This window comes from Anopheles maculipalpis, chromosome 2RL (assembly GCF_943734695.1).
Source record: "Anopheles maculipalpis chromosome 2RL, idAnoMacuDA_375_x, whole genome shotgun sequence".
Taxonomy (NCBI): Eukaryota; Metazoa; Arthropoda; class Insecta; order Diptera; family Culicidae; genus Anopheles; species Anopheles maculipalpis.
Genome location: NC_064871.1, coordinates 72,677,122 through 72,703,032, shown reverse-complemented (window position 1 = coordinate 72,703,032; position 25,911 = coordinate 72,677,122). Strand labels below are relative to the sequence as shown.

General features: G+C 45.3%; 4 protein-coding genes across 11 annotated transcripts in view; 3 read left to right on the top strand and 1 right to left on the bottom strand.

Moving 5' to 3' along the window:
- Positions 1 to 25,911, top strand: part of LOC126556137 (GDP-fucose protein O-fucosyltransferase 1) — a 452,711-nt gene that overhangs the window by 214,986 nt on the left and 211,814 nt on the right. The gene's annotated exons all lie outside the window — the stretch shown is intronic.
- LOC126568740 (disco-interacting protein 2) overlaps positions 1 to 25,911 on the bottom strand; it is a 158,180-nt gene that overhangs the window by 8,415 nt on the left and 123,854 nt on the right. For 2 of the 8 annotated variants that reach the window (XM_050225276.1, XM_050225277.1), the window contains exons 1-8: positions 21,891 to 25,571; positions 13,639 to 13,716; positions 9,551 to 9,895; positions 7,185 to 7,727; positions 3,417 to 3,545; positions 1,797 to 2,751; positions 209 to 1,167; positions 3 to 139 (exon numbers count right to left, since the gene is read on the bottom strand). In XM_050225276.1, coding sequence (XP_050081233.1) covers positions 3 to 139; positions 209 to 1,167; positions 1,797 to 2,751; positions 3,417 to 3,545; positions 7,185 to 7,727; positions 9,551 to 9,895; positions 13,639 to 13,716; positions 21,891 to 25,527 — 6,783 coding nt within the window. In that variant the 5' untranslated portion in view covers positions 25,528 to 25,571. Of the gene's footprint in view, positions 1 to 2; positions 140 to 208; positions 1,168 to 1,796; positions 2,752 to 3,416; positions 3,546 to 7,184; positions 7,728 to 9,550; positions 9,896 to 13,638; positions 13,717 to 21,890; positions 25,572 to 25,911 lie in introns of those variants that run through there. The other 6 variants (XM_050225269.1, XM_050225271.1, XM_050225272.1 and 3 more) reach the window with 5 other exon arrangements.
- LOC126556377 (uncharacterized) overlaps positions 1 to 25,911 on the top strand; it is a 306,838-nt gene that overhangs the window by 252,191 nt on the left and 28,736 nt on the right. The window lies entirely within an intron of this gene.
- The window catches only part of LOC126556033 (fatty-acid amide hydrolase 2), a 526,247-nt gene that overhangs the window by 484,651 nt on the left and 15,685 nt on the right, over positions 1 to 25,911 (top strand). The window lies entirely within an intron of this gene.

Here is a 25,911-nt window from a genome sequence, read left to right as displayed (position 1 = left end):
ACCTTAAAGGTGGAATTTGTCATTCCTTCCAAGCCGTAATACGCCGTTCCGCTCGAACCGGAAGTGACGCAGATTTCACCGACTTGATCCGTTTTGCAGAGAACCGGAGGCCCATCAGCACTGACCACAACCATTGTAGCTGTAAAAGAATAAATATTGTACGTTAAAAAATAATTACATCTTTTTTTTGTACACGATAAACACGTACCACTAGGCATAACCTGACCACAGTCTTGCAACGTGAGTGATGTGAGCGAATCTTCACTGTCAACCCTGACCACACCATGGGACAGTGCTGACATCGATAGAACGCCTCGACCAGTTGCCGACTGGTTATAGCCACCAGCTGCCGATCGTCCTGGTCGACGCAGTGACACGGTAAACACTTCTGAGCTGCTTGCACACGGACAAATTGCGTCTGGTCGGAGACCCTTCGATTGAAATACGCTCAAGAACTGATCACAGCTGGAAAGTGACCATGGATTGGCACCGTCCGCTACGAGCAGCATCCGAAGCGAGGACAGCGAGATTTCCTTGTGATCCTTCGTTGCCAACAGACCCCAGTGAAGATCTCGACTCTTCACCAGACAGCAGGACGCTCGGTATTTGGTGATGAGCTGCATCCACGATGAAGGCCGTAACTTCATCAGAGCGTACGGTATAAACAGTACATGCATACCGTTTAACACCGACGTAAGAATGCTGTGCCACAGACCGACCTCGCGCTTGAAGTCAAGCACGCACACGATCGTTTCCCCTTCCGTGTAGTGGCAGGCCATCGTGAGCGCTCGGCAGTGGTTGATCATTGCTTGGCGCGTTACCGTTACGCCCATAACGCTACCCTCCTTGTCCGTGGTGTACTCAATGTACGCGTTCGAGTCTTCACTGATGCGATTATTGTTGGTGTTGAAATCTTTCGGCACCTTCGGCAAATGCTCCGTCACGAACCAGTGCAATCGTGGCCAGCCCTTGAGCTTCGCCACCTCACCGGTGGACGACTTCGGGAGACCCTTCAGACATGCTTCCGAGGTAAGAGCAACGTGGACCCCGCACGAGCTGAGCAAAAATCCAACCTGCTGCGGTGGTGAGTCCGAGCTCGACAGTGGCAGTTCTATTGGGAGTGGAACGAGCCCACGGAACATACAACCGTACCAAGCGGTGAGGAAGCTGTAAACAAAGGGAAAAGGTACAATGGTTAATAAAGATAATCGAAGGAGCCGTAGTATTTTAGTGTTGGCAAGTTTGTTGAAAATTCGTTTCGCTGGCGAATTTCGTAAACTCCTGCAAACAGGGGTTGACAAGATTCGGCTGTGGTTGAGAAAGAGGACACTAAATCAAAAATACTCCATATTTGTAAACACACTCCCTGTACAAATCGACGACCAAACAAATTCAACAACACACGGACTGACGACATACTCGGCGTAACCTTCGACAGACGGCTTTTCTTTGTTCCTCACTTCGACAGAGTTAAGAAGGAATAGTTGAGTTTCCTATTTCCATCACACTCCTTGGCCTTGCCTTGTGAAGAACGGCCCCTTTTTCGCATCGTCACCGGGCGCCACATTTTTCCTGAAGCTTACTTTCCACATTGAAAACGAAATGAATATCCGAAAAGGAACGGAATTTAAAAAAAATGGAACGAAATTAAAGTATCGGAACGGAACGAAAGTATCGGAAAGGTTCGGAACGAAAGAGTAGAGTCGGAACAATTTTGATAAAAAAATAATCGTAACGGAACACGGTAAAAAAGGAACGGAACTATTTTACTATGTTCTAACACTAATTGTACTTACTTCAGTGGGTCACTGTTCGGATAGACCAGCGCGACACGATCGCCCGGCTTGAGCGATACCTGTTCCGGTCCCTTACTGAAGACCTTCGTCGAGAGCGCGTAAGCTATCTTTTGCGCACGTGATAGCAGCTTCCCATAGGTAAGCGTTGTTGTCATCTTGCCGTTGGGATCGAGCACCGTAGCCATCGGTGCCTTGAACGAACTCGTACCGTACCGCTGCAGGGCCGCTTCGAGAGTGCGCGGCAATCCCGACGGCACGATCAACTGTTCGCCCTGGACCGGTGTCATGACACTGCCTTCCGGTTTCGGTGCATTTGGATCTTTCGGATTGGCAGCAATTTCTAGCTCGATATCATTGTCCTCGTAAAACTCGGGCAGTGGTCTTCGTTTCGGGCGTTTCAACGTGTTCAGCAGTTGCTGAATCTTGGCCGAAACCTTCCACCGGCCCGCTGTGCTCGTGTCACCCGGTTCTTGATTTGCCAGATTAACGTAGCGCGTTACCCGATCCGCACCGCGCCGTGTGTTGGCGCTGAACTGTGTTATGTCCGGTGCAGCGTACGGTGTACGCTGGTGTGGTTGAAAATCGTTCAGATCGGTAATATCGTAGCTCGACGGTTTGTTCTGGTACTGGTGATTCCGGTGGACGGCCGGTGGTGAACCGGCACTAGACGTGTCCGATAGGGTCGCATGCTGTGTGTTCGCTGGCTGCGTCGGGATCGTTTGAGGCGGTCGCCGTTCGAGGTGGGTTTGTTGCGAACCGTGCTGGGACGATTGCTTTTGGGGCGGCTGCGGCAGTGGTTGGGGCTGCGAATGGTGATGGTCCCGGGACGAGGGCAGCTTCATCGGTTCCCGTGTGAGTATGTGATCACGGGGTAGATTGTAGTTGTCCCGGTCCGGTGTGGATATTCTTCCCAGCAAACCTTCCTCCGGTATGGATTCATCTTCCGTACTGGAGTCTGTTAAGATGTCATTAAGAGCAGGAAAAACAGAACAGATTAGATAGTTTTCAAATGGAAAATTAAGAAAAAAAGAAAAAAACATTTTAAACAGGCGGTTACAACATATCCGATAGCTCGTCTGTTGAACTTTGTTAGGCTTGATTTAATTACAAAAATTTAAAAAAAGTTCCAAATTACAAAATAAATGGACCAATTCGCATTGTCTACTTTTAGGCGCAACTCGAACTACTCAAAACTCAAAACGTAATTCATTTCATTTTAAGAAGCTAAAGAAAAGGTTCCCTAAGCTAACGATGCTAAAGGATGTGTATCTCTTCAACTGCGGGAAACAGAACAGACATTGTACACAACGACACAACGTTTAAATAGGTTCGACAATGAATTTTGGACAAAAGGACACTGGGTAAACTATCCTTTTGCGGCGGGTGTATCGATACGAAAGGTTCGTGCAATGGATGGCCAATTAAGCATGAATGGACACTTATTTTTTCGATTAAAAAAAAAAGCTTGTGTGCAGTTGTGTGATTTAAGCGCAGCTTGTATGCGAAACATACCGCTCCTTCCCGAACCAATGTTTTTTTTTTTTTCAAAGCCTGCTGTGAACTGCGGTAGTGCGCGTATTGCTGTTTCAATAATGTTTGGGGGGGTTCGTGAGCATTTACCTGAATCGTCATGATCGCGCTCGGGACTGCGGTTAAGCACCGAGCTTCGTTTGGATGGCATTGGCAAGCTAGGTTTGGGGCGATTTTTGAGTGCAGCTAATGCTTGTTGTACCGCTTCCTGGCGTACTTCTGTGTGCATGAATCGAGATGGAATCCATGGAGGTTTCGTTACAGTTCCCATGTCGTTGTTCGATTCGTGAGTATGATTGTGTTTGTGTGCGAGGGCGACATGATTGTGTCCGCATTGTGATGATTCGATGATTGATATAAAGTCGTTAGCATTGAAGGTAGCGGTGAAGTCCAACGATAAGCAGCGATCATGATTTGCAAGGATGATAATGGTGATCATGATGATGTGGCACGCACATTTCGACACGTACACGGGAGATGCAGCATAACAAAGAGCAGGAAAGGAAGAGAAAAAAGAGCAAACAAAAACAAAACGGAAACAATGTAAAAATTATGAAATTTCGATCATTCAATGATTATGGCCTGGCCTGGACATAAGGGGAAAATACACTATTTTGGGGTAGCTAATGTGAAGAATATGAAACAGAGATCTTATTTGCTAGTTTGTTAAATTGGACTTTTCGCTACCGCACATCTGCCAAAAGCATGCCATCAACTCATCAAGACGCGTCGCGTGCCTGTCGTTCGCGATCGTGTCCCTGGGGAGAATTTTACCCGGATAATTGATCAACCGACGATCGAAATGGAGGGGTAGTTTAGCTTTCAGCAAGATTACTAAAAAGAGTCGTGATGAAGATGCCTTCCCTCAAGACATAGACCTGTTAATTTTGTTAGAGTATCTTCGCCTAAGCGTAGGCTCAAATTATAGAAAACTGAGCAAAGGAAATTGATGTTAATATTTTCTTTTTTTCATTCGCAGTCTTTAGGTCTGAGGCATAGGAGGCTCTACTAAAAAGAATGTTAAATTTACAGAGTGTTTCATAATTTGCGTAGGCAGAGCCATCAACAGCAGTGAGTTTTATAGTAAAATAATTCCTCACAATCACGACACTGGCGTGGGTTTACCAAATGTTCGATTTTGCCTAACCTATTACGACCCTTTTACTGACATTTTAATCGAATAAACTACTGTGAGTTATGTTCACCCGATGACTCAGCCCACTGACCTCAGGGTATTCTCATTTTACGAAGCATTTTCTTATTTTAAATTATTGTTAAATTTGTTAATAAATTACCCTGCTCAAAATAAATGACAAACTATGGGAAAACGTTAAGCCACCTGTGTTGTTGGGCAGTAAACAAATCCTTGCCGCCTGCCAACGCCATGTAGGGATACTGGAGGAACCTGTTCTACACATCAACTGGTACAAACAACTCACATGCATATTGAGTTTCATAAGCTAGAAGTAGCTTTCGTTCGCTAATCTCCTTTACAATATTCTCAACGCTTTTTTTTTTCGCCGTCAGTTTGGCGTAGGTTTGGTAAACTGGTAGAATCTTGCGATGCGGCAGGGTTTCACCCACGATTAATCATGTTCGTTCATTGGCTCCTCTAGCTGCCTCCATGCTGGAGCGCTGATGAACTTGATCGTCAGTTGTCAATCAATCCCAGGACACGTAATCGGACGACGACTTGAAACGATGTAGGTTAAGACGCTCGAGGGAAGGTTCAGTCAACGTGGCCGGTCGGTAACATACGATCATTGGCGTTCGTTCGCCTTCCTGATGATGGATCAGTTCATTTAAACGTGTCTAGCCCCCTAAGCACCCTGGCTTCTACTCTCCCTTCACCCAGTAAGGGAATGGATTAAATGGAACTAAACGAATAATATTGACGTTGAAACAAAAAAAAAAAAACAACTAAACCAGACACGCTAACTTTACTTTCATGCATTGAACGTTGTATAGAGAGAAAGAGAGAAAGAAAACAAGATACGTAACATGCAAAAACGAATTGAACCATTTAGCAAATGCACTGAGCGTCACAAACATGCACAATTTCTCTAGCTTATAGTGTGCACTCATTAACGAATAATTGACGATGGAATGAGATCTTCATGCTGATCGACAGGGTGGTACACGGCACCACACGCCATGCCAATGGTGTAAAAAAGGTGGAAATTCTTGACCAACAACTCCCACTAACGGTTTGGGCGGGAATTTAGCCGATAGGTTGCTGGCTTTGTGCAATCGTGCCGCCTTCCATCGGCGGGGCTCCGAATTAAACGTAGGAGTTTGACTGGAAACAGACACTTTTTTATTGTGAGACGCTTTAAAGCTGTAGCCTGAAGTCAATGTTATCGACGTAACATCGAATCATACATGCACACACACACACACAACGTGAGGATAAGTATCATCGGCTACGTAGCTAACAAGCATTAAAACATAACATTAACGATGTTGTAGCACCTTTCGGACAGCAGGGCGGCGAACCCAGCGAACTGCCTTTCGTAAACCGCAATAAAAATTATAGATCACACCTCGAAGCGTAAAACAGCACGCACAGCAGCGATCTCGTTACTGCAGGACGGTGCCGTGTGAATACAATCGGTCCTCAATCGAACTCAACTCAAGTGGATGAATGAGATAACGTGTGAGTTTTATGGACGTTTTATAACAACGTCGTCAGGGATCTTTGCACAAAATCGAAAATGATCCTGCAAATTAAGTAGCAACATGGAAAGGGATTTTTTTTTGTACCTTTTACCTGGTTAATAACGTAAGCATTAAAAAATAGACTATGCCTGTGCCTATGACTGGTCTTCAGTTTTGACCACCAAAATATAGCATCTGATCCTCTGTTTTGGGGTATGGTTGGATAGCCGAGGCGTTAGCGATCTTCACACGACAGGACTAGGCAGCAAATCCCACATGGATTGTTTCTCCGTATGCAGGAGTTACTATCCTTCTCTTAACGGCTAGTAACGGCCTTTCACCAGTTGGTCCAAGACCTTTCGAGTTTGTAGAGCCAAAGAAGATAATCTGTTCAATGATCACTTAAAATTTTTAAATAATGTTTTCGAATGATTCTCTATTTTCGAAGAGAAATATTCATGTTTTTCAAGCTTTTATTCGACGTATGAGAGAAAATTTAGATTTTATTTTATGTACGAACGGATGACACAGTCGATAGCCTTGTACCAATGTTGTATTTGACGTCCAAAATGGAGGTTATATTTGGAAGTTCAAAACGATTGTATCTAACGATCAAACAGAGAATACTAATGATCGATTTTGCTACAAATTAAATGATATCACAGCCAAATGTCTGCACATAATACACGTTATGTAAAAAGGTAGGATCATTGAATGAAAATCGTATAGATTTGTATATCTTCTCAGTCGTATTCTTCTTTGCTTAACGGCCTTATAAAGGTCACGCCAGCCATCTAATGGCTAAATAGAATTGCTGATACTATGTAGTTAGACAAGTCCTCACTACGGTGGGAACGGCCCAGATGGGATTTGAGCCTTGGTCCTCCCAGGTGAAGACGGCGCCCACCGGCGGCGTCTCTCCTGGAGGAATTTTATCAATGCAATCAACGCTCGTTAGTAAAATTGGGTAAGGAGATAGTTTAAGAAGAGTAGAAAAATAGAACAGAAAGGTACGGTTCGATATAGTAGGAAAAGAAACCACACCAAATCCCATGTCCCCTGCCAAAAAAAAAAGATAAAGCCAATAAGTGCGTGAAGAATTTGGGTACAGTTTGAAGCAGTGTGTCCTCCTCCACATGCCACGGACACGGATGCTGGGATGGGGATGGGGCAAAAACAAACGGGGTTACAATGATTTACCACTGGTGTAGCGACTCTCGTGCCGTCCGATTCTTCTATTATTTCTACTATTCTTCCCATCGGTCGGCCCACCATTCGCCGAATTATTACTTGTCCGATCCGCGTCAGGATCCGGTGGCGCACTGCCCACCACCATCTCAGGCTCAGGATACGCTTTCGGGCGCATTATCACAGCGGTGTCCGGTACGGCGGCAACCGTGGCTGCCGATGGTTGCGGGGCGATGCGCATCGCTTTGAACAGTGCATCGGCAGCGGCCGCAACCAGTGCACTAGAGTACAGTCCGGGTTGTTGCTGTTGTGGGGTGTGCTGCACCCCACTCAACGATGGCACGACCGTACTGGTTGCGGGAGGTGGGATCGATTCCGATCGTCCGGTGCTACTAACGCCACCCGAGGATGTGGAACCGGATGAAGGTGTTGTGGTGAGCAGTGCGTGTCGTTGGCGTAGCAGATGCTGGTGCTGATGCACCGGGATTCCCGAGCTTGGGGCGATCGCGGGCCGGAGCAGTTCTTCCGGCTGAAGCACATCGGGTCGTCCCGTCGCTGTGCATTGGCATGGCAAAGCGTGCATAGTGGTGTAGGTGTGTATGTGTTGGTGCAAAACCGTGGTCGATATAGATGACGTAGATCCCGTTGCAGAATGCAGTCGATGGAGGTGGGTGTATTGAATTGTTTGTGCGTGTGCGCGAACAGTGCAATTTTTTGTTTGTTTGTATATTTCACCAGGAAGCGTTTATAGATAGTTTGATGTACAAAACACAACACAGTGACAAATGGAACAGCACACAGCGCATGCACGACAGTTTTATGTATAGAAAAACCAGAAGAAAAAAAAGAAACAAAAATATGAAAGGAAACAAAGCACACATTAGAATAAACACATTACAAAATTATACAGAGTCTTGTAATACAGACACATTTTGATATTTTAAACTTCTACAACATAAATTCTAACCGTATCTTATGATAATTTGAAACAGTTCATGCTTATTGTCATATTAAGACACGATTTTCTACGAAATGTAAATATGAAATGAAGAGAGGAAGATGTAAATAAACCGAAAAGAAAACCCAAACTAATGTACGAAATACATGTAAATTTATTCTAAAATTCCTAGCGCCACCACTGATCAAACCGCGGGAATTTAAACGAGTCGCATCAATCAATACGAGTAATGTGCCAATAAAGCAGAAGACCCCCTACGCGAACACACGCGCACAAAAGAAGTTAATGTTAGTGAACTTCGTCAAACATGGTCACAATTAGTGCTAATGATTTATGTGGTAAAGCGAAGCGAGTTAAAAATATACGTTTTAAAAAAGAAAGATTGATTATTTTAGCTATTTTTGTGGGATTTAACCTTGTCTTTTGAAGGGTTCTGGATAGGATGCATTCCGCAAAATGGTTGTTTTCTTCGAAAAGGGGTCTACTGCAGTTTGGTTGGGAATGGATTCCTCAAGGATAATGTTGGTTGGTGTAAAAAAAAAACTGCCGCCGAAAATACAACCTTCGCGTCCCAGAAACATTAAAAAAAAAAGATTGAAATCATCTAACTGGAACCCAAGATCATCTTGAGCATCACAGTTAGTTAGGGTAGCAATTACCGCTAGGGCGCCGTTGCAATCCTATACACGTGACGTTTTTCGTTTCATCTTCATCCGAAACATCCGAAAAGAAAATCGAACGAAAAATAAGGGAAAAAGTAAACAAGCATTGAAAACTCAAACAACCCACAAAAAAAACACCGCTATAGGACTCAATCATAAACGGAACTAAAAGTCTTGAAAAAAAAAGATGGGTTAAAACGGTTATACCAGTCTAACTTTGAAAAGAAACTCGTTAGCGAGTGAGGCCTATACACCCTGGGGGTGGGCGATGGAGTTGGGACGGGAGGGTTCATCCCGAAAACTTCCCTAACTCTCCTCACAAAAAAAAAAAAAGAAAACATCGATTAGTTTTGTCTGAGCTGTGTATGCTGGTGCTTACAGGGCTAGCGGGGAGCCGTAGATCAAATGAAAGTCCATTTCGAGGTACGATTTGTGACGAAGATTTGGTTTGACGGTGGAACCAACCCGAGCGTCCGGGCTGGAGGATCACCTAGAGGATCTACCTACTAACGGGATGGATTCTAATGCTCCGTTAGGGGAGTGACGCGGGTAGCTAAACGAGCATTATGATACACCGGCTTAGCGGTCGGAACCGGTAGGATGAGAAGCTGGGCAAATTAAGCAGAACTGGCGGATATTTGGGAGGGACACATACGGAGTCGCTACAGCGGGGGACTAGCGATTGTCTAGTGTGGATGCAAGCAGAAACAGTCTGTAGCAGAGATCCTACAATCGTACTATAACTACGTGTCTCTAACCTGAGTGATAGCGCTTCTCGTTGTGCGTCACTTTGCGTTGCGTACTGCGACGCGTGCGATTCTGTTGCAGTTGCTGCTGTTCCCGTTGCTGATGGGACGAGGAATGGTGATGATGTGTGCCACCACCACCACCACCCCCACTGCCACTGCTGGTTCGATCATTTCTGTCCCTACTCCCACCACCACCACCTCCCCCTCCTCCACCACCACCACCACTGCCCGACGAGGCAAAGATGTTCTGCTTCTGCTGCGATGCTGGATGATGCAGATGCGACTGGATGTCATTGACGTAACCGGGGTTACTTCCACCTCCTCCTCCTCCTCCACCACCACCAGAGCCACTCCCTAAGGTTAGAAGTTAGTGATTAGGATGATACAAGCACACATATACACGCACACACACAAACGCGCACACCCAACACCACTAATGTACTTGGCCCAATGATACAGAGATCTACAAGGTGCATTCTAAATTCGCACGTCGTCTACATAACGCTACTACTGCTTACAGTAAAACCCTTCCGACATGCATTGACCCCAAACCCCCTTTTTTCCATCCCCGGACGTCTGCTATGGTTGCATTACGATATGCGTCGTTTAAGTTACTTTCTTTTGCGAGAGGAGATAAGAGATACTTCTGCTGTGTTCAAGAAGGATCGACATTTCTTCTTGTGTCATGGACGTGCATGTAATTGTTGGTAATTTTCCACTTTCTTACACCCAATGGTTGGACGATATGATCGCTTTAGCGTGATGAGATGTACAAAAATGAAGTCTTTACATTCTCATAATGTTTTCCTTTTCTTGTCGGACGAGCGATTCGCAAGCATAGTCCAAGCGAGTAAAGAAACCCACCAGGCAACGCTTACGATGGTTTAATTTGGAGACATTACTTTCTATCTGCTGCTACCTAAAGTGTACCAGCCGGGTTTATGCATCAGCAACGTTTTTCGCTTTGTGCAGCATCATAGATGATATTTCTGGTTGGCATAAAGTCTACCACTCTTTAGTGAAAGTGATTAACGATCAAGAGAGTTAAGTGCGTTGTGAGACTTCACATAGTACTCTCCGTCGGTGTGGAACCATGCAAAGGCTCCTTGAGACACATGATAACCGAAGATTGGGTGTAAAAATTAGGTGGCGAAACCAATTCCAACCACCATTGCAAGTCACAAACACACACCAATTACACGACAGCCGAACAAACTCAAAGCCCGTGGCACGCGATTAGCCCGCCGATTTGCTGCTTCTGATTGTCATTTGTTCATCCCAGATTGGCCCGTCTCGACCTAGGAAGGAAGTCATAAGCAACCGCGCTGTTTTCATAACAATCGCTTCCTCAATCATGTTTGTGTTTTTGTCTTTTGTTTTGTTAATTTTTTTTTTCGTTTCGTTCAGTAACACGTTGCGTGACTATGGACGTCGCTCTTCATTCATTCCGCGCAACGGAAAAGGTAAATATGATCGTCACCGTAGCGCGGACCACACTTCCTCATGAAAAGCCACACATGGTGCTGGCGGATAGATGGAGCCATTAGGCCACGAATCGAACACCAGTCCCGGGGCGCAGGCTAAAATATCAACCAGAAATGAAAGGAAAGGAAGTCACTTTCGACACCACGCAACACGATCGTCAACATTCCGACGGCCTGTGTGCTCCGGCAGGTACAGTTAGTTCTGGAAGTGATCATCAATTCTAATCAAAGCCAAACTGGTAAAAACCAGAAGAAGATGAAACACTGATCAATCTCATGTATTTCTTCTTCCAACATAATACATGCGTGCAATACCTTCACTTTGACCGAAGACATTTAGTCACATGACTAAAAGCTGGAGAAAGGCATGTAGTGTTTATTGCACATCGTTCTGTGACTAATCACTGGAACACTTCAGCCATTACAGCACACGTTGTTTTATAATGAGAAACAAATTTCTTACCAGAACTCACTAATGATAGTGCGCTTCGTAAAGTCCTGCATTTCGAATGCAGTGAAGGATGGATATCGACAAATGCAGGGTTATTCATTTGAATTGGACATGCGAAAAACTTTCTAATAATATTTTAAGCCTGTCGGTGACTACCCCATTTTTGTACTCAATCTGTGTCATTTGAAGTGCTAAAACATTATAATAAACAATCTCATTACTATTGCCAAATGTCTTTTCAAACGTCAATGAAATTTCAGTTTGATATTATGGCTTTCCGTTAGCAAAATCAGAGAGTGCCCTTAGACAGGCCGAGACCGCAGCTGAGGAATGAAGGTGCGAAAAAATGGCAACCGATATTGAACAAAACTTGCGGCAAATTTGCAGGAAAGGCAACCTGCAGCTGAGGAATGTGAATATTTTGTTTTATTTATTTAGAAGAAATTGTATGAGAATATATTAATTATAGAAAACAATATATTTCGATGTTTTCTTCAATTGATTGAAAAAAATTATGCAAAGTTCTGTTGGTTTAACGAAAATTTCAAAAATTATCACAAGATTTCTTGTACACCTGCAGCTGCGAAATGTGACGAAAAGATCGGTTGACGTTTTTTGCACCTTCATTTCTCAGCAGCGATCTCGGGTTGTCTGGTAGTACTCAGACGTTTAAAAATCGATGACAGATGCCGAAAAAGCTTCCAGTTAGCCTTCTACTTCTTCTTCTTTGCGAGGATATATCCCGGTTCGGTACAAGAGTACAGCTTTCTGGGCCCTCCGGTACAATTCCGTGATTGTGAAACACGAACCCCTTAAAGCTATCAGGACCGGGTACTTATGGCGATATATCCTCTTCCAGCTAGCCGTAAGCAACGGAAAGTTCAGTTTGACGTTTAAAAATACCTTAAAAATAGCTATCACTACCATCGCTATCACTTACGTAATTTGCAGAAATCATTTTGAACACAAAAAAAATCTTTCACACTTAAAACATTTCACAAAAAGAATAAAACTTGTTGCTCTCGGTCTGTCGTGGTTTTAAGTTCGTTTATACTTTTGTGTTTTGACAGACTATCTATCCGTCGAAGAAATGTGTGTAATGGTAATTTGCTTTCCGTTTGGTTAGAATTTTTCCGACGGAAAGTTATCCTTTTGTCGCTCTGAATGAATGCTAATATCTTATCAAATTAAATCGTCCAAATATAAATTGATCCTCGGACGTAAAAAAAAACTACAATTTAAGCAGTTTTTTAACCGACCAAACCCTGCAATTGAGCTCCTTATAAAAGCTTCGTCCAAGCATACGGAAATCAATCCGTTCCGGCGACGGGTGGGATTAAACCTTCAAACGCGGCGCGATACTGCCACCTTTCGAGTGGCTTCCTTGCCAAGTATTGCAGTCGGTGGCATTTGGCAAATCCGGGCCCTGTTTGTGAGAAATTGTTTTGCAAAACTCTGACTGTCGCGCCACCATAAATCAGTATTATCCACTGCACTGTACAAAACTATCAAACCAGCTGTCAACACACTGCATTCCGCGGGTGGCTTTGGCTTTAGCTGTTACTGCTTTTTCCGCATGACGGCGGCACGCATCTAACGGAGGTGACTAAAAGGTCAGCGGTGAACTGTTAACAGCAAACAGACGGGAGCCAACCATTAAAACTGCAACATAACATTCTTCAGACATTAAGCCATTAACTGTCGTCGCATTCTATCGGTAATAAGTGTATTATGAAAGGAAGGATTTTTGATCTGTTGTAAGAAAGTGGAAAATGTTACCAACAAACAATGGAAACTCGTAATTTAAATTATATAGCTCTAACAAAAAATTACTTGCTTCAATTACACAAAATAAAATATATATTTCCCGCCCCGATTGATTTATGGTTCCCTTTACGGTGGTGAACAATAAAAGTGATCGTTTCTGTACACAGCATGCCATGTTTTGATCGCACTAATTGCGCAATTTTATCATTCTCCCACACTCGATATACGAGCACGTTAAAGTGGAACGAGTAAATCATACTATCTCACTGGGTGGTACAAGCTGGATGTTTTGTTTGTTTGTTTGTTTTTTTTTGTATTTGATATTGTTACGGAAATACCCACTAACCAGTATGCGGCGGTCGAGAGGAAATCGACGCGCGTGCGTTCTTACTTACCGTGCTGCACATTTTTGGACAGATATGGCTGCAAGAGTCTTGTTCGCTTCTTTTCGTATCCTTTTTGAGTAATGTCGCCTGAAAGAAGACAAAGGTGGGGAACGTAAATAACAATTCGCTTGCAACACGCACCGAGAGGAATAATATTATACGTAAATTTATTGCTAGTAGTTTACGAACAAATAAGTCAATTAAACTGGGTAATTTTTGTTGAAACTCTTTGCACGGGTATTTGTAAAATTCAAAAGAAATTATTCTCTTCTTCTTCGGTTTACTAGACTTGCCGATACCACGTAATTGGATAGTCAGTCCTCGCTACGAGGTAACATTTCGGATAGGATTTAAATCCCCGACCTGTCGCGTGAAGACTGGGACCGTTGTCACCTCACCTCACGCCTCAGGTGCGTAACCTTAAAAGACATGTACCAAGAATGAATCGGAAGCTGCGCAAAGAAAACCTGCCTTTCTGTGCACAGTTCCAAATGCTACAAAACGTATAATCAATACTTTACAACATTTGGTGGTTTAAGGTACGAATTATACTCCCCCTCTTATAGTGAATAGGGGTTTGCCAAAATTGTTCGAATGCCTCATCTGACATCCCTTTTTCCAACGCTAGTTTTCATCGCATCGCCGTTTGTTCGGAACCTTCGAACCATACATTCTTTGTTGCAACAAACACACAGCTGCCACATCAGTGTCCCTCCAGCTGCCAAGCATTCGTCCGTGGACACCATTACCTCTCGATCCATAAATCATAAAGCTGCACTTATTTGGGTTCGGTTTGCTTCTCTTCTATTGCCTATGCAGAGTGCCATCGCTCCGCCAAGCAAGGCAAAGCAATAATGGAACCACGGATGCAGTGTTGCGCGAGATGTGCGAGAAAGCGCAACTTCTCATCTCAGCGGTACAGCCGCGACTTGCGAAAATTGATCGAATAATGCTCCGCATGCTAATTGGAGCATTCGTTCGCGGCAAACGGTGGCCGACTTCTGATCGGAACCATCTTCCACAACAGTGCCGAGTGCCTTTCGAAAGTGGCCAAAGTACTGAAGGTTAGTACTTGAGCCGACAAACCGACCAACACTACATGCACGCACATTCGTGTGAGATTTGTTTCGTTTTCCTTTCCCGCGATGGGATGAAGCTATCAATGTTGCCTTTGGCTGGGAATGATTGTGGGCAAATCGACCGTCGGCGGGAAACAACGGAGCAAAACCCGGTGTAGCCATGCTCCCCGAAACCGGGAGAGGAAGTGGTTTTCTAATTTCCACGCTAAATTTGACCACTGTTTCCGTCCGCCATTTAAGTTGCGGAGCGTCCGAACGCCCAGATGGCTTTGGTATGGTTAGCTGTACCTTTCGTGTGAAGAAGCACGAAACATACTTACTCCAAATTTTAACTAAGCTGCCCTGCTAAACTGGATTTGTGTACTGCACAAGCTGCGTGCGCACTCATCGCTGCGGCTACCCGGTCGTTTGGAGGTCCAAAATTGGATAAAATCTTGCCGGCAAACGGTTACGAAGGAAATCCAGCGTGCAGGTTTTTAAGATGCAACCGAAGTGCCGAACTACTTTCCAAATGGCCATGGTCATACATTGACCAATTCTCGATGCGGGAGGTGAACAATAATTTGCAACTCATTGCGCTACCAGCAGGGGTAACTTACCAGTGACTAACGGGTGTTACCGATGCTACCCGTTGAAAGTGTCTTACTCCTTCCTACTTAACCTTGATGTATGCTACCTGACCGACAATTCAATCTTGGGTACACAGCACCGAAGAACCTTGATTAAAATCCACAAATTATTAATTCTCGTTTGGAAGTTGCTTCTTTTTGCTCATTCGTTCCATCTCGGCCGGTCAGTCTTCAGCATTTTGAGACAATGTTCGATCATCGATCGAGCAGGCAGCCCACAAGATGATGCTGGTAGGCTGAGGCTTACCAAACAAAACCTAGACTGAAAAGGCTACAAAATTGCGGTACAAAAACTCGTCTTGGTCCCGCACAGTGATGTTCCAACGCATTCGCAATAAAAGAATGGAAGTCTTTAAGAACCGTGCGTTGGATGTTCTTGTTCGTACTGGAGGTTAAGAGACGGACGTCTAGGGAACAGTAATGAGCAGGTTTATGCATGGCAAGATGATTTTGTTGACGTCCTACAGCCAGCCCCTAGACCGCGAAAGCATGCGGAGACTGTTGCATTTATAACGGTTGCCCGATGTCCGAACCGATCGCTGCGTATAACGTTGACCAGACAACCGGTATCTAAACGATGCGTGGCTGTGGATACGCTACACCCAGTGGTGGTGTGGTACGCTGGATGCAATCTTCTCCGGCACTGCGAGACTACTACCTCGCAGCGACCCACGCGCGGCGCATGTAATGGCGATTCTAGTGCATTGTTTTGTCATGCGAAGGGAAATTGAGATCGCACGCCGTTGGCCGTTGTTTATTGGCATTTTTAATGTTCGCTAATTGCAAGCCGTTTCGCACAATTTGTGCTGCGTCGCTTTCCTGCTTGTGCATTCCGCTAGGGTGCAGCTGATGAAGTTGTGCCTCATGATGCCACGCTGCGCGCTGCTAGCTTAGCGCATCCCCGAGGGTGTGAATGGGAGCGAACTCTCGTTAGAATGGCGACCGTATTTTCACCAGATCACGCAGGTTTGTACTTGAAACACGTAATCGAACCTTCCCGGGGAGAAGATTTGCTCCTTCTTCCCCCAAACAATTGAAGGTTACGCGGGCTGTGGCGTTAAGTTCTGCGGACCGGTAAATGACCGATTTAGTCTTAAAGCTCAACTGAAGATTCCAGTACATCTTGATACATTTTATGAAGGTTCTCCCACCACGTTGCAAATATACCAAACACACGATGTGCATTTAATAAACATACATTACAGTCGGATACACAGTTATTCTATCCCACTTTACAGTTCTAACTACCCAGCATCAGCACCAAACGGCGCCATCATATTAAAATGTTTACTTACTGCTAGATAACTATCATTTCTAACAAGCTAATGAAGTTTACCTCCAATGGTCCCATAGATGAGGAAGTGGCGTGAGAATGCCCTCAAGGTACTAGCAAAAAAAAAAACATGTGATGTCTTCTTCCTCCCACCATCAATTGTCATGAGTACGCGGCGGCGGTTTTGGTTGAGTTTTTTCTTTACAAATAAGCAACACATATTTTAGCACGTACAAAGAAGGAAAACCTTCACAAACCTTCTGCAGATGGTGTTATTTTTCATCGCATAATGTCTACCACGGAAATGGACGCGTAATTCAATTTGACCGTCGTGAAACAGATGCTCAAATAAACGTTCCAAACCAAACATGCACATTGCTGTAGGTAGACATGTTTGGAGAGGTTGTTTTTTATTGTCTACATTAAATCTGTTGTAAACCAATGAGAATGTTACTATTGTTGGATGTTTCTTTAGGCATTGTTCAAAATATTTTTTATAATTTCTTCGATGCTTCGATTTTTGTGTATTCTGGGTTTAACATATTCGTCTAATTTTATAACCATTTAATTAAATAAATAAAACACAAAATAGTGCTAATATGAGGATTTTTTAAATAAAATTTAATATGGCACATTTGCAGAAAAAGTGTTCACAAACGTATGAAACAATTGTCATTTTATTTAGCCAGGAAAAAGTGCCAGATTTAGGCCCTCGAAGACTCTATGCGGAAAGGAAGTCGAGGCCCACAAAATTCGCCCCTGATAGTAAACATGTCTATTTCGTTATTTCCTTCTTCCTCAGTATGTTCAGTTATTGCCTTTAGCCATTATTTTACCTGCGATGCCTAAAATGTGCAACAACTCGAAACTGCACACAAACTGGCATTGTGCAACGGTGAACTAATTTCTTACGGCCATAATTACTGCCGCGTTTACTGTCGCGCCGCTTTACGCTTGTCTTCCTTGAGAAGAAGTTAGCCGTCTCCAAACAGCTGCAACACATCTGCATGACCCATTAGTGGGCCCGGCAGTTGTCGTTGGATTGCATCCAAAAAATAATGACCCTTACGTAACGCAGCTTCCTCATGAAGAAGACAGAAGACAACTCAAATTACACGCTGAACCGGAGCATACCTGGCAAGTAACCATGGTGTGTGACTTCCACCACGCACGGCAAGCGAGCGTAATGTCCGAAGTAATCGGTTCTATCCAGCCTGGGCGCTGGCAAACGCAAACTATCGACCCGTAGCGTGTCCGTTTAGGTGGGAAGTGGTCCAATCTTCGCGATCGCTGCTAACCGGAATCATTCCATCCCAAAACAAGACACAAAATGCCGATTTCTGCGACATTTGAAGACTTTTTTTTAACGGGTGTTTAATGTCATTTTTCTTCTGGAGCTTTCGGCACGGTGGGGTGGTGTGTTCTCCCACGAAAAAAAAACGACTGACTTCAATTTGTCGAGCGTGTCCAACATTCAGCGCAAGAACTCCGGCTATGGTGCGCAAATCAAAGTTTAATGGTCACAATAAAAAACCGTTAACATGAAAATCGTTCCAAGATGCTAGGTTCTCCAAATGTACTGGACGATGTTACTTAGTCGAGTTTGCGATTTCGGTATTGAGGGTTTTTTTCTGGAGATCATTCTGCGCAATTCTACACCACAAACTTGGTTGCAAGTATGAACGGTATTTCTTCAATTCAGCTTAAACAGCTATTGAGATCAGTGTCAGTTAAACGCTGGGAAAGTATTTAATGATTTTTTTTTGGCTTTGCCACACTGGAAGCCACAGAAACTCTTGCCCCATTTCATCGTTTTCACTCAACGTTTTGACAGTGTGTCGAGCAATCAATCATCGACACCTTTCAGATACGGCGATTGACTTCCAGTGCGTTCCCGACGCCCGGCACTGAGTGATGCGGAACGGGCAAACTTCTCAGACACATAGGCCTTGCTGTCGACATGCAAATACAACACCTCCAGAACGTGCAGAGCGTCACACGGGTGGGAGGGAAGAATTATGGCAGGACAAGAATTATGCCCAGCTGAATTCATTTGCGACCCGGATCGGACCATTCTGCAAAACCATTGCGAAAGTCGTGCGTCAGAACGTACGCCACAAGGAAAAGCGAACATTTTCACGCGCACCAATGGTAAAGAGGTGGTTAGGTCGAATAGTTTATGATGATTCACCGTAATGGCGATTCGTTTTCTCATGCACCATCTTTGGCATCCGCTGGTGTTGCCAGCTGTTGGCGGCTGTGGATCTAAATCTATAAACTGTGGCACTCCTCTAGCGCAGAATTCATCAACATTTTGCAACCAAAAGGGTGGGTTGTAGAGCGAAAGAATAAAATTAGTAGCTTATGGGAGGATTCGTTCACATTTCTCATACATAATCTATCGATACAGGAATATGGTAAAAAGTTTAATCCATATTAAACTTGGAAACACACCCAAACGCCCTCACCAAGCGGTGAGGCTAGGCTAGACGTGACGTGAGTTAGTCTAAACTAAAATATGGTGGACTAAAATATGATTCAACAAAACGATTGATTTCCATGCACAAGGGGTCACAGCAGCACGTTAATGAATGGAATTATTCTTTGAACATGCGCCCGATACGATACCACACGGTGGGTAAAATATGTGGTCCGCAGAGTGTGCTGCTCGATCCAGTGAAATGAGACGATGTTTTAATGTCTGACCGTGTTCCATCACCCAACGCAACGAACACGCTTATCTGCAATCGCAAAAAAGATGTGGATACAAGCACTTTGATAGGTTTATGAATCGTAAAAAAAAGCTTAACATACTCCACAAGCTACAACCGTAAACCAACGAACTACAAACCCTCGGGCAAACGCAACCGAGACCAAGCCGTACTGTTTTACGCCCACATCTTTGGCAACGCCATTCCTGCATAGGCGGAACGGTTCCGAACGGAATGTACTGCTTCTGCATCACATCTGGTGGGAGCTGGTGGGAGCAACGGATGATGTTTGGCTAGACTGCTGGCTTGCGCCATTGACCTTGACTAACGGCGATCGATGCCGCTCTTGATGGAAACGATCGGATTAACACAAATGTGATGCGATGTGGAGTGAATTAAAGATTTAGCTTATGGGGAGCTGTGTCACTTTATGCGACGACGTATGAAGTTTGGTATGTGATCCGAGGTAAAAGTGAAAACGGTTGAACAAAACTAAATGTTGCACAATGCAACATCAAGCCGTGAATTTAAAGGTTGATTTTTGTAGGTTCTAAATATTACTGCCTATAAGCCAGAATAAATTGAAGACAAAGAAGCCACAACATAGTACGCCAAGATGTTTAAATCTCATGCCCAATTTAAAAAAATCTCGTGGTTCCGTTTCACTGATATCAATCGGAGTAATCGGAGTAATTATCTCGCAAATGACAGCGATTTTGATTTCGATTTTGAATCTGAAGTAAAATCTGAAGTTGATTCTAGAATAATCCGGAGTAACCTGCAATTGCGGAGTAACTTGCGACGGTCGAAGCTGGGACTGTATCGTACCTTTATACTCTCAGTACTCACAAATGCCTCTGAGACATGGCGGCCCTGTCGAAATCAGATGAAGCCCTCTTAGACGCGTTCCAGAGGAAGATGCTCAGAAGGATCGTTGGGCCCGTATGTGTGGAAGGACAATGGAGGAGTCACTACAACGACGAGCTGTGCGAACGTCGTGCAGCGAATTAGGCTCGCCAGGCTCTGATGGGCTGGTCATGTATTACGCATGGCTCCGGACGACCCAGCTCAGAAAGTCCTTTTAGGCCGTCCACACGGACAGAGGAGGCGTGGTAGGCCCAGATTGAGTTGGAAGGATAGCGTGGAATCATCCGCCATAAAGGCCAGGATAACGGATTGGCGGACGACGGCACGGGATCGCGAGCGGTTCCGGATTCTCCTGCGGCCGGCCAAGACCGCAAAGCGGTTGTAGCACCTGATAAGTAAGTAAGTAACCTGCAATTGATTCCGCAGTGCACTCCGGAGTCTAATCCTTAGTTATTATTGGAGGACTACTCCGGAGAAATTACTCCAAATTACTGCGGAGTAAACTCGGGAGTAATTGATCCGGATTAATCCGGATTTAGCTTCGCATTACTCCGGATTAATTGCTCCAAAGTTGCTCCGAAATGTCTCGAGGTTGGATTAACTCGACTCCGGAAAAATAAGGATCAACCTATCGCTATACCAAAGCAGTTTCTTAACTCCATCGACCTGACCAATATGTTTTGTTCCAGGAACATATCAAAAGCCTATGAACTTCAAAACACAAGCTTGGTTAAGCTTCAATCACAAATGCCTTCTGCTATTAAATATTTAACTTAAATTTTTTGTCTGTAACCTTTACGTGCATGTCAAGGTTGGAAGAGCGCCACTGTAACCTCACCGAATTTTTAGCTACCACAAAATCAATTAGTGACCCCAGGATATATTAACGGCACCGTTTCATAACATTATGAAATGGAATGTTGTCATAGATAAGCTTACTGAATCAATTTAGCCACTTCTTTTCGCGTTCTTTGCTATTAACTTCCTAACCTCACTGTGTAGCTGTAGCTATTGGTAAAATTTGTAATGCAGATGTTGCGGGCACTTTATTTGGGGATGCGCGCTACAATGATCAGCAACTATTTTACGCTTGACTTGAACCGAGACGCCCAATGCCAAACGGTTCTCGGGTGGACGAACTGCGCAGGGAAGCAACAGAACCAAGCAAAAAAGAACGTGGGACGAAAGTGTGGCTTTAAATTGATTTCCTTTGGCGTGAAACGTTCACCATTGTTGTGTTTTTTGTTTTCTTGGTATGGTTGCTCGTACAGTAGCTAAAACTGCTTATCATTTCCGATTGCAAACCATACGGTTGTCATTTGTTAGGAGTCGGCGGTACACTAAAAGGTTACTCTATACGGTTTGCTAAACGAATGAACACTAATGATGATCGCCACAGACTACAATCAGTCCCATTTCCTACGGTGATGCTAATGTTGTTTTTCTTTTATAAAATCTTCATCCACTCCCCTAGTCGCACGCGGGGACCAATGGGAAACCTCCAGCCACATTCAACTGTCACTGAAAGTCAAGATAAATAGCTGGCAAAGATTCATTTGTCTGGGCTAATCTTCATCAGCTGATTTACTGCATGATTTATGACCCCCAAATCAAATGCATTTATAACACGGTGAAAAATTTACGTTCACGCTGCTCAGGTGAGCTTGCATTTATAAGGGAAAACTTCCTGGTCTCCACTTACCCCAGTAGCTGCCACGCCGCAACGTCGAGTGATTTTTCCGCACGGTACGCTTTTTGGACTTTTTTCGCTTCACTTTCTTCTTGTGGTTCACGTGTATGATGTTGATATCGTTGTAATCAAACACATCACAGTAATTTTCATCATTCTCATCCACTTCCTCCTCCTCTACGTCCTCATCATCCTCCTCATCTTCATCGTCTTGCGCACCGTTCTCGTTGGCACGCGATTGCTTATCCCGCACGTCATCTCCTTGCTCACCAATGATCGCTACCTCACCGTTTGGACCGAACATACGCTTTACACCACCCTTCAATCGTGGACGGCTTGGACGAGCCGAGTCCTTCCGTTTAGGCGTCCCAGAATCCGACCCTTCGAAGCACTCACAATCACTGTTCATTTTGTCACATCGCGTGCAATATAAATTATCACCCAAGCTGTTGATCAAGAACTCATTCTCACTGAACTCTTCATCGTCCTCCTCCTCATCATCCTCGGCATCCTCATCATTATCTTCACCATCGTTGTTTTTCCCCATATAGCGATGGCGCAGCGCACTGCTAGCCTTATCCCCGTTCACTGATGGGAACACATTTGCCAGAGAAATTTCATTCTGAATCGCACCGGACGATCGTATCCGTTTTAGCTCATCCCCGGGGCCAGTTGTCAGCTGAAAGTTTGAGTCACCGAAAGGTGCAGAAATCGAGCGCTTGTAGACGAACGCTGGTGACTCCTTGTATCGGTTAACAAGTACCGACTGGTTGCGCTTGCTAAGCAGACTCGAGTCGTTCCGCAGGAACTCCTCCTCGGTGTAGTGTGCACCACCACCGACACCGGTCAGTGGTTCCAGAGCGCTTCCGAATGGGCGAACTTCGTGAAAAAGTTGCTTCCGACTACTAGCCGTCGTTGTCGAGTGGGCACTACCGGTGCCAGATTTGCCGGCTTTGAGCGATTTCCCCTGCCCGGTGGAACCTCCTGGTCCGCCGGCACCACTTTTGCGCTTGTCTGGGTGGGGAAACATAAACTCCAGTCCGGCATCCGTCTGCTGAAAGTACCGCTGCTGCAGTGCGTTGTTTTTGAAGCGGATCGTTTCATTCTTCGTCACTATGAACGTGTCATAGTAGTCATTCTCTTCATCCTGCTCCTCGCCAGCGGGCAGGCCTGTTCCGGCAGCTGTCCCACCGACGTTCGCGGTATCCGATCCGAGTATTGCAGCCCGACCTGCTCCGTAATCCCGGTAAAACTCCTTTATAGCCGCTTCGTTCATCTTCTTCTTCTGAATGTAGTAATGCCGCAAGCGCTTCAGATGTTCCTCGTAGAATGCTTCCAGATCGTGTATTTCCTGATTGTACCGGCGATCATTGCAAAAGTTTTCAAAGTCACGCGCAAAGTCAGGTGCTTCCGGTTCGAGTGTTTCCGTACTTGGCGGTTCGGCAGTGAAGTCATCGCCCAGCTTGCTCCAGTTTTCATCGTACAACTCGCGGAAAATGTCCTTTCCGGCGACGCGTTGCTTGCGGATGGATTTCTTTCGCTTCGAGGAGTTACGCTGCACCACCATTACCCGCTTAAAGTACCCATCCCGGCTGACGGCTAGCTTTGGTGGTTTTCTTCGCTGCAGCAGTGTTGCCTTTTTCGACTTTCGGCGGAACAAATTTTTCGGTTTGGTTAGTGTTAAGCTAAAGCCCGAATCGCGAGAAGACATTGATTTGAATGATTCATTCTTCACCTTGGGCGGAGGCACCAAGCGTGGCCCTGCAGTCGATAGAATCGAGTCCTCCTCGTGATGCTGGCCAAGATTAAGCTGCTTCCAGATGCGGCCGGTATTGATCGAATAGAACTCCTTGTTCTTTGTGAAGGGATTCTCCTTGATCCGCAGCGCATACGGTATACTATTCTCCGGTGATGGTAGCTCGGCCTCATCGTACAGCGTCTGATCGTAGAAAATGTTGTTCTCCTCCTCGAAATAATTGTTCGGAAAGATAAACTTCGGCTCACTGGTTGCGGTCGGATCGGTGCCCTTGGGTGTACGCTGGAGCTCAAAGTTTTCATGGCTCTTAAAGGTATGCTGATTTGCATCCTCCACGTCCAGCGTACCCGTCTTGCTGGCCGTTGCTTTTTTCGCCTTTTTGCGATACTTGTTCTTTTGGTTCTTCAGCTCAAGCGTTCCGTCCGTCACCGTGCCGGTCAAATTTTGCGTCGAGCCACCCAAACCGTGGCGCAAATCTTTCTCGTCCACCTTGATGTCGACGTCGATCAAGTCGAGCGCGGAATCATTGCTCAGCTGTCGGTTTAGATTATCTTCCGGCTCCTTAAGACCACCGCTGTCTGACTTTGAGCCCGAGTTCTCGACCCCATCCGTGTCTTGTCCATCCATCGCCGGGATGCGTATTACAATACCATCTCTCGATTTGCTGCGTATCATTTTAAACGTTTGCGTGTTAATCCGTGGAATTCGCGACGGGCTCCTCTGTCGCTCACCGGTGCTCATAGCGGAGGACAGTGGTACAGGTGCTAGCGTGTCCTTTACCACCTTCACCACCTGTGGCTTACCTTCCCGACCGTGCTCAGATTCATCGGGAACACAATTGTCGAAGCTTGTCTCCAGATACCGCTCGTTGACATGGGTTGTGGATTGCATCAAGGAGTTAGGCTCACAGTACGTACGGATCGTAACCAGGGTGGGTAGCTCGTTGGTGGCCGTTTTGCTCGTACCGGCACTGAAACTACTGCGGAACGATTTTTTCGACGAAGCATTCGTGTTATTATTGCCCGCGTTCGTCAGCGTATTGCTTTCGATCGTGAACGTACTGATGCTGTAGAACGACTTATCGTCCGCCGTGTCCTCGGTGCCCTTGCCGCCACGTACGCTACCCTCGATCGCTTCATCCTCCTCAGGGATAGCGTCCGAACTAACGTTTATGTTTACGTGTGAGATATTCTTCACCCGGCCGGTACTGCCCTGCGAATCTTGAACATGTGCTTTCGTTGATTTTACCAGCCGATCCTGGGAAGCTGACGTGATCGTCTTGCTGCTGAGATCATTATTTTGTACTTCGTTTTCGAGAGATTTCCTAGGAGCTGGTTGGGACGCACCGAGCGACTGTTTCGATGGTCTGGGCGGTTTTTTAATCTTGATCTTCTCTACCTTTTTGGAGACCTCATACGTCTTTTCCACAAGATTGCGATTTTCATTGATGTACCGATCGTTGATCTCCTGCAGGGCACGAATCTTTTCATCCAACGACGCATCGTTCGACTCTAGCTTTTCCTCGAAGGAAAGTTCAGGCGGGGACACTCTCTTCGTGATGGAAGAGGACCCACCTGTCTTGTCCAACGCATGCACCTCAAGGTCATCTTTCCCCGGAGCGTTTTCTCCATCTCCGTTTAGCTTTAGCTTCTCGGGTCCTTTAACAACCTTAGCCTGATCCTCGAACTCGTTGATGTTGACCAGATTTTTGGTCGATCCGCGAAGTACCGCTGCTGCATTGCGCTTGCGACCCCGCTCGAGATAACTCTTTCGAATGCTGATGCGTTTGAACGAATCACTTCGCTTGAAGCTTTGGTCGATGTTGGATTTGTCTTTTTGTTTCTTTTTCGTCTTCAGCAGGTTCCGGATCGATTCGAACGTGATGGGCTTCATGGTTCATGCACCACCATGCCTGGATCTTGCGGGAACGATGCACACTAGATTTTAAAAAAATCAAACACTCATGTGCAACGTCCACTAACACCGACGGGGATGCAGCTTGGGAGCTACGGTACTCATTTTCGAGCAGTGGAGTTTTTGAGGCGCCGTGCCTATCTTGCAGGGTGCAATGGCGGGATTCTGTTAGAAATAGAAGGGTTGAGGATATTCGAAATGTCGATATAAACACTGCTGTCAACTTCGGTAGATGTCGCTCTGATACAACGACACGGCGACCACAGGTTTGTAACACACAACAAGTGACAACTTCAAACACAAACACCACATACAAAGGTAGGAACTACAATTTTTTTTTTCGTCCTCCGTACGAACGCTCCG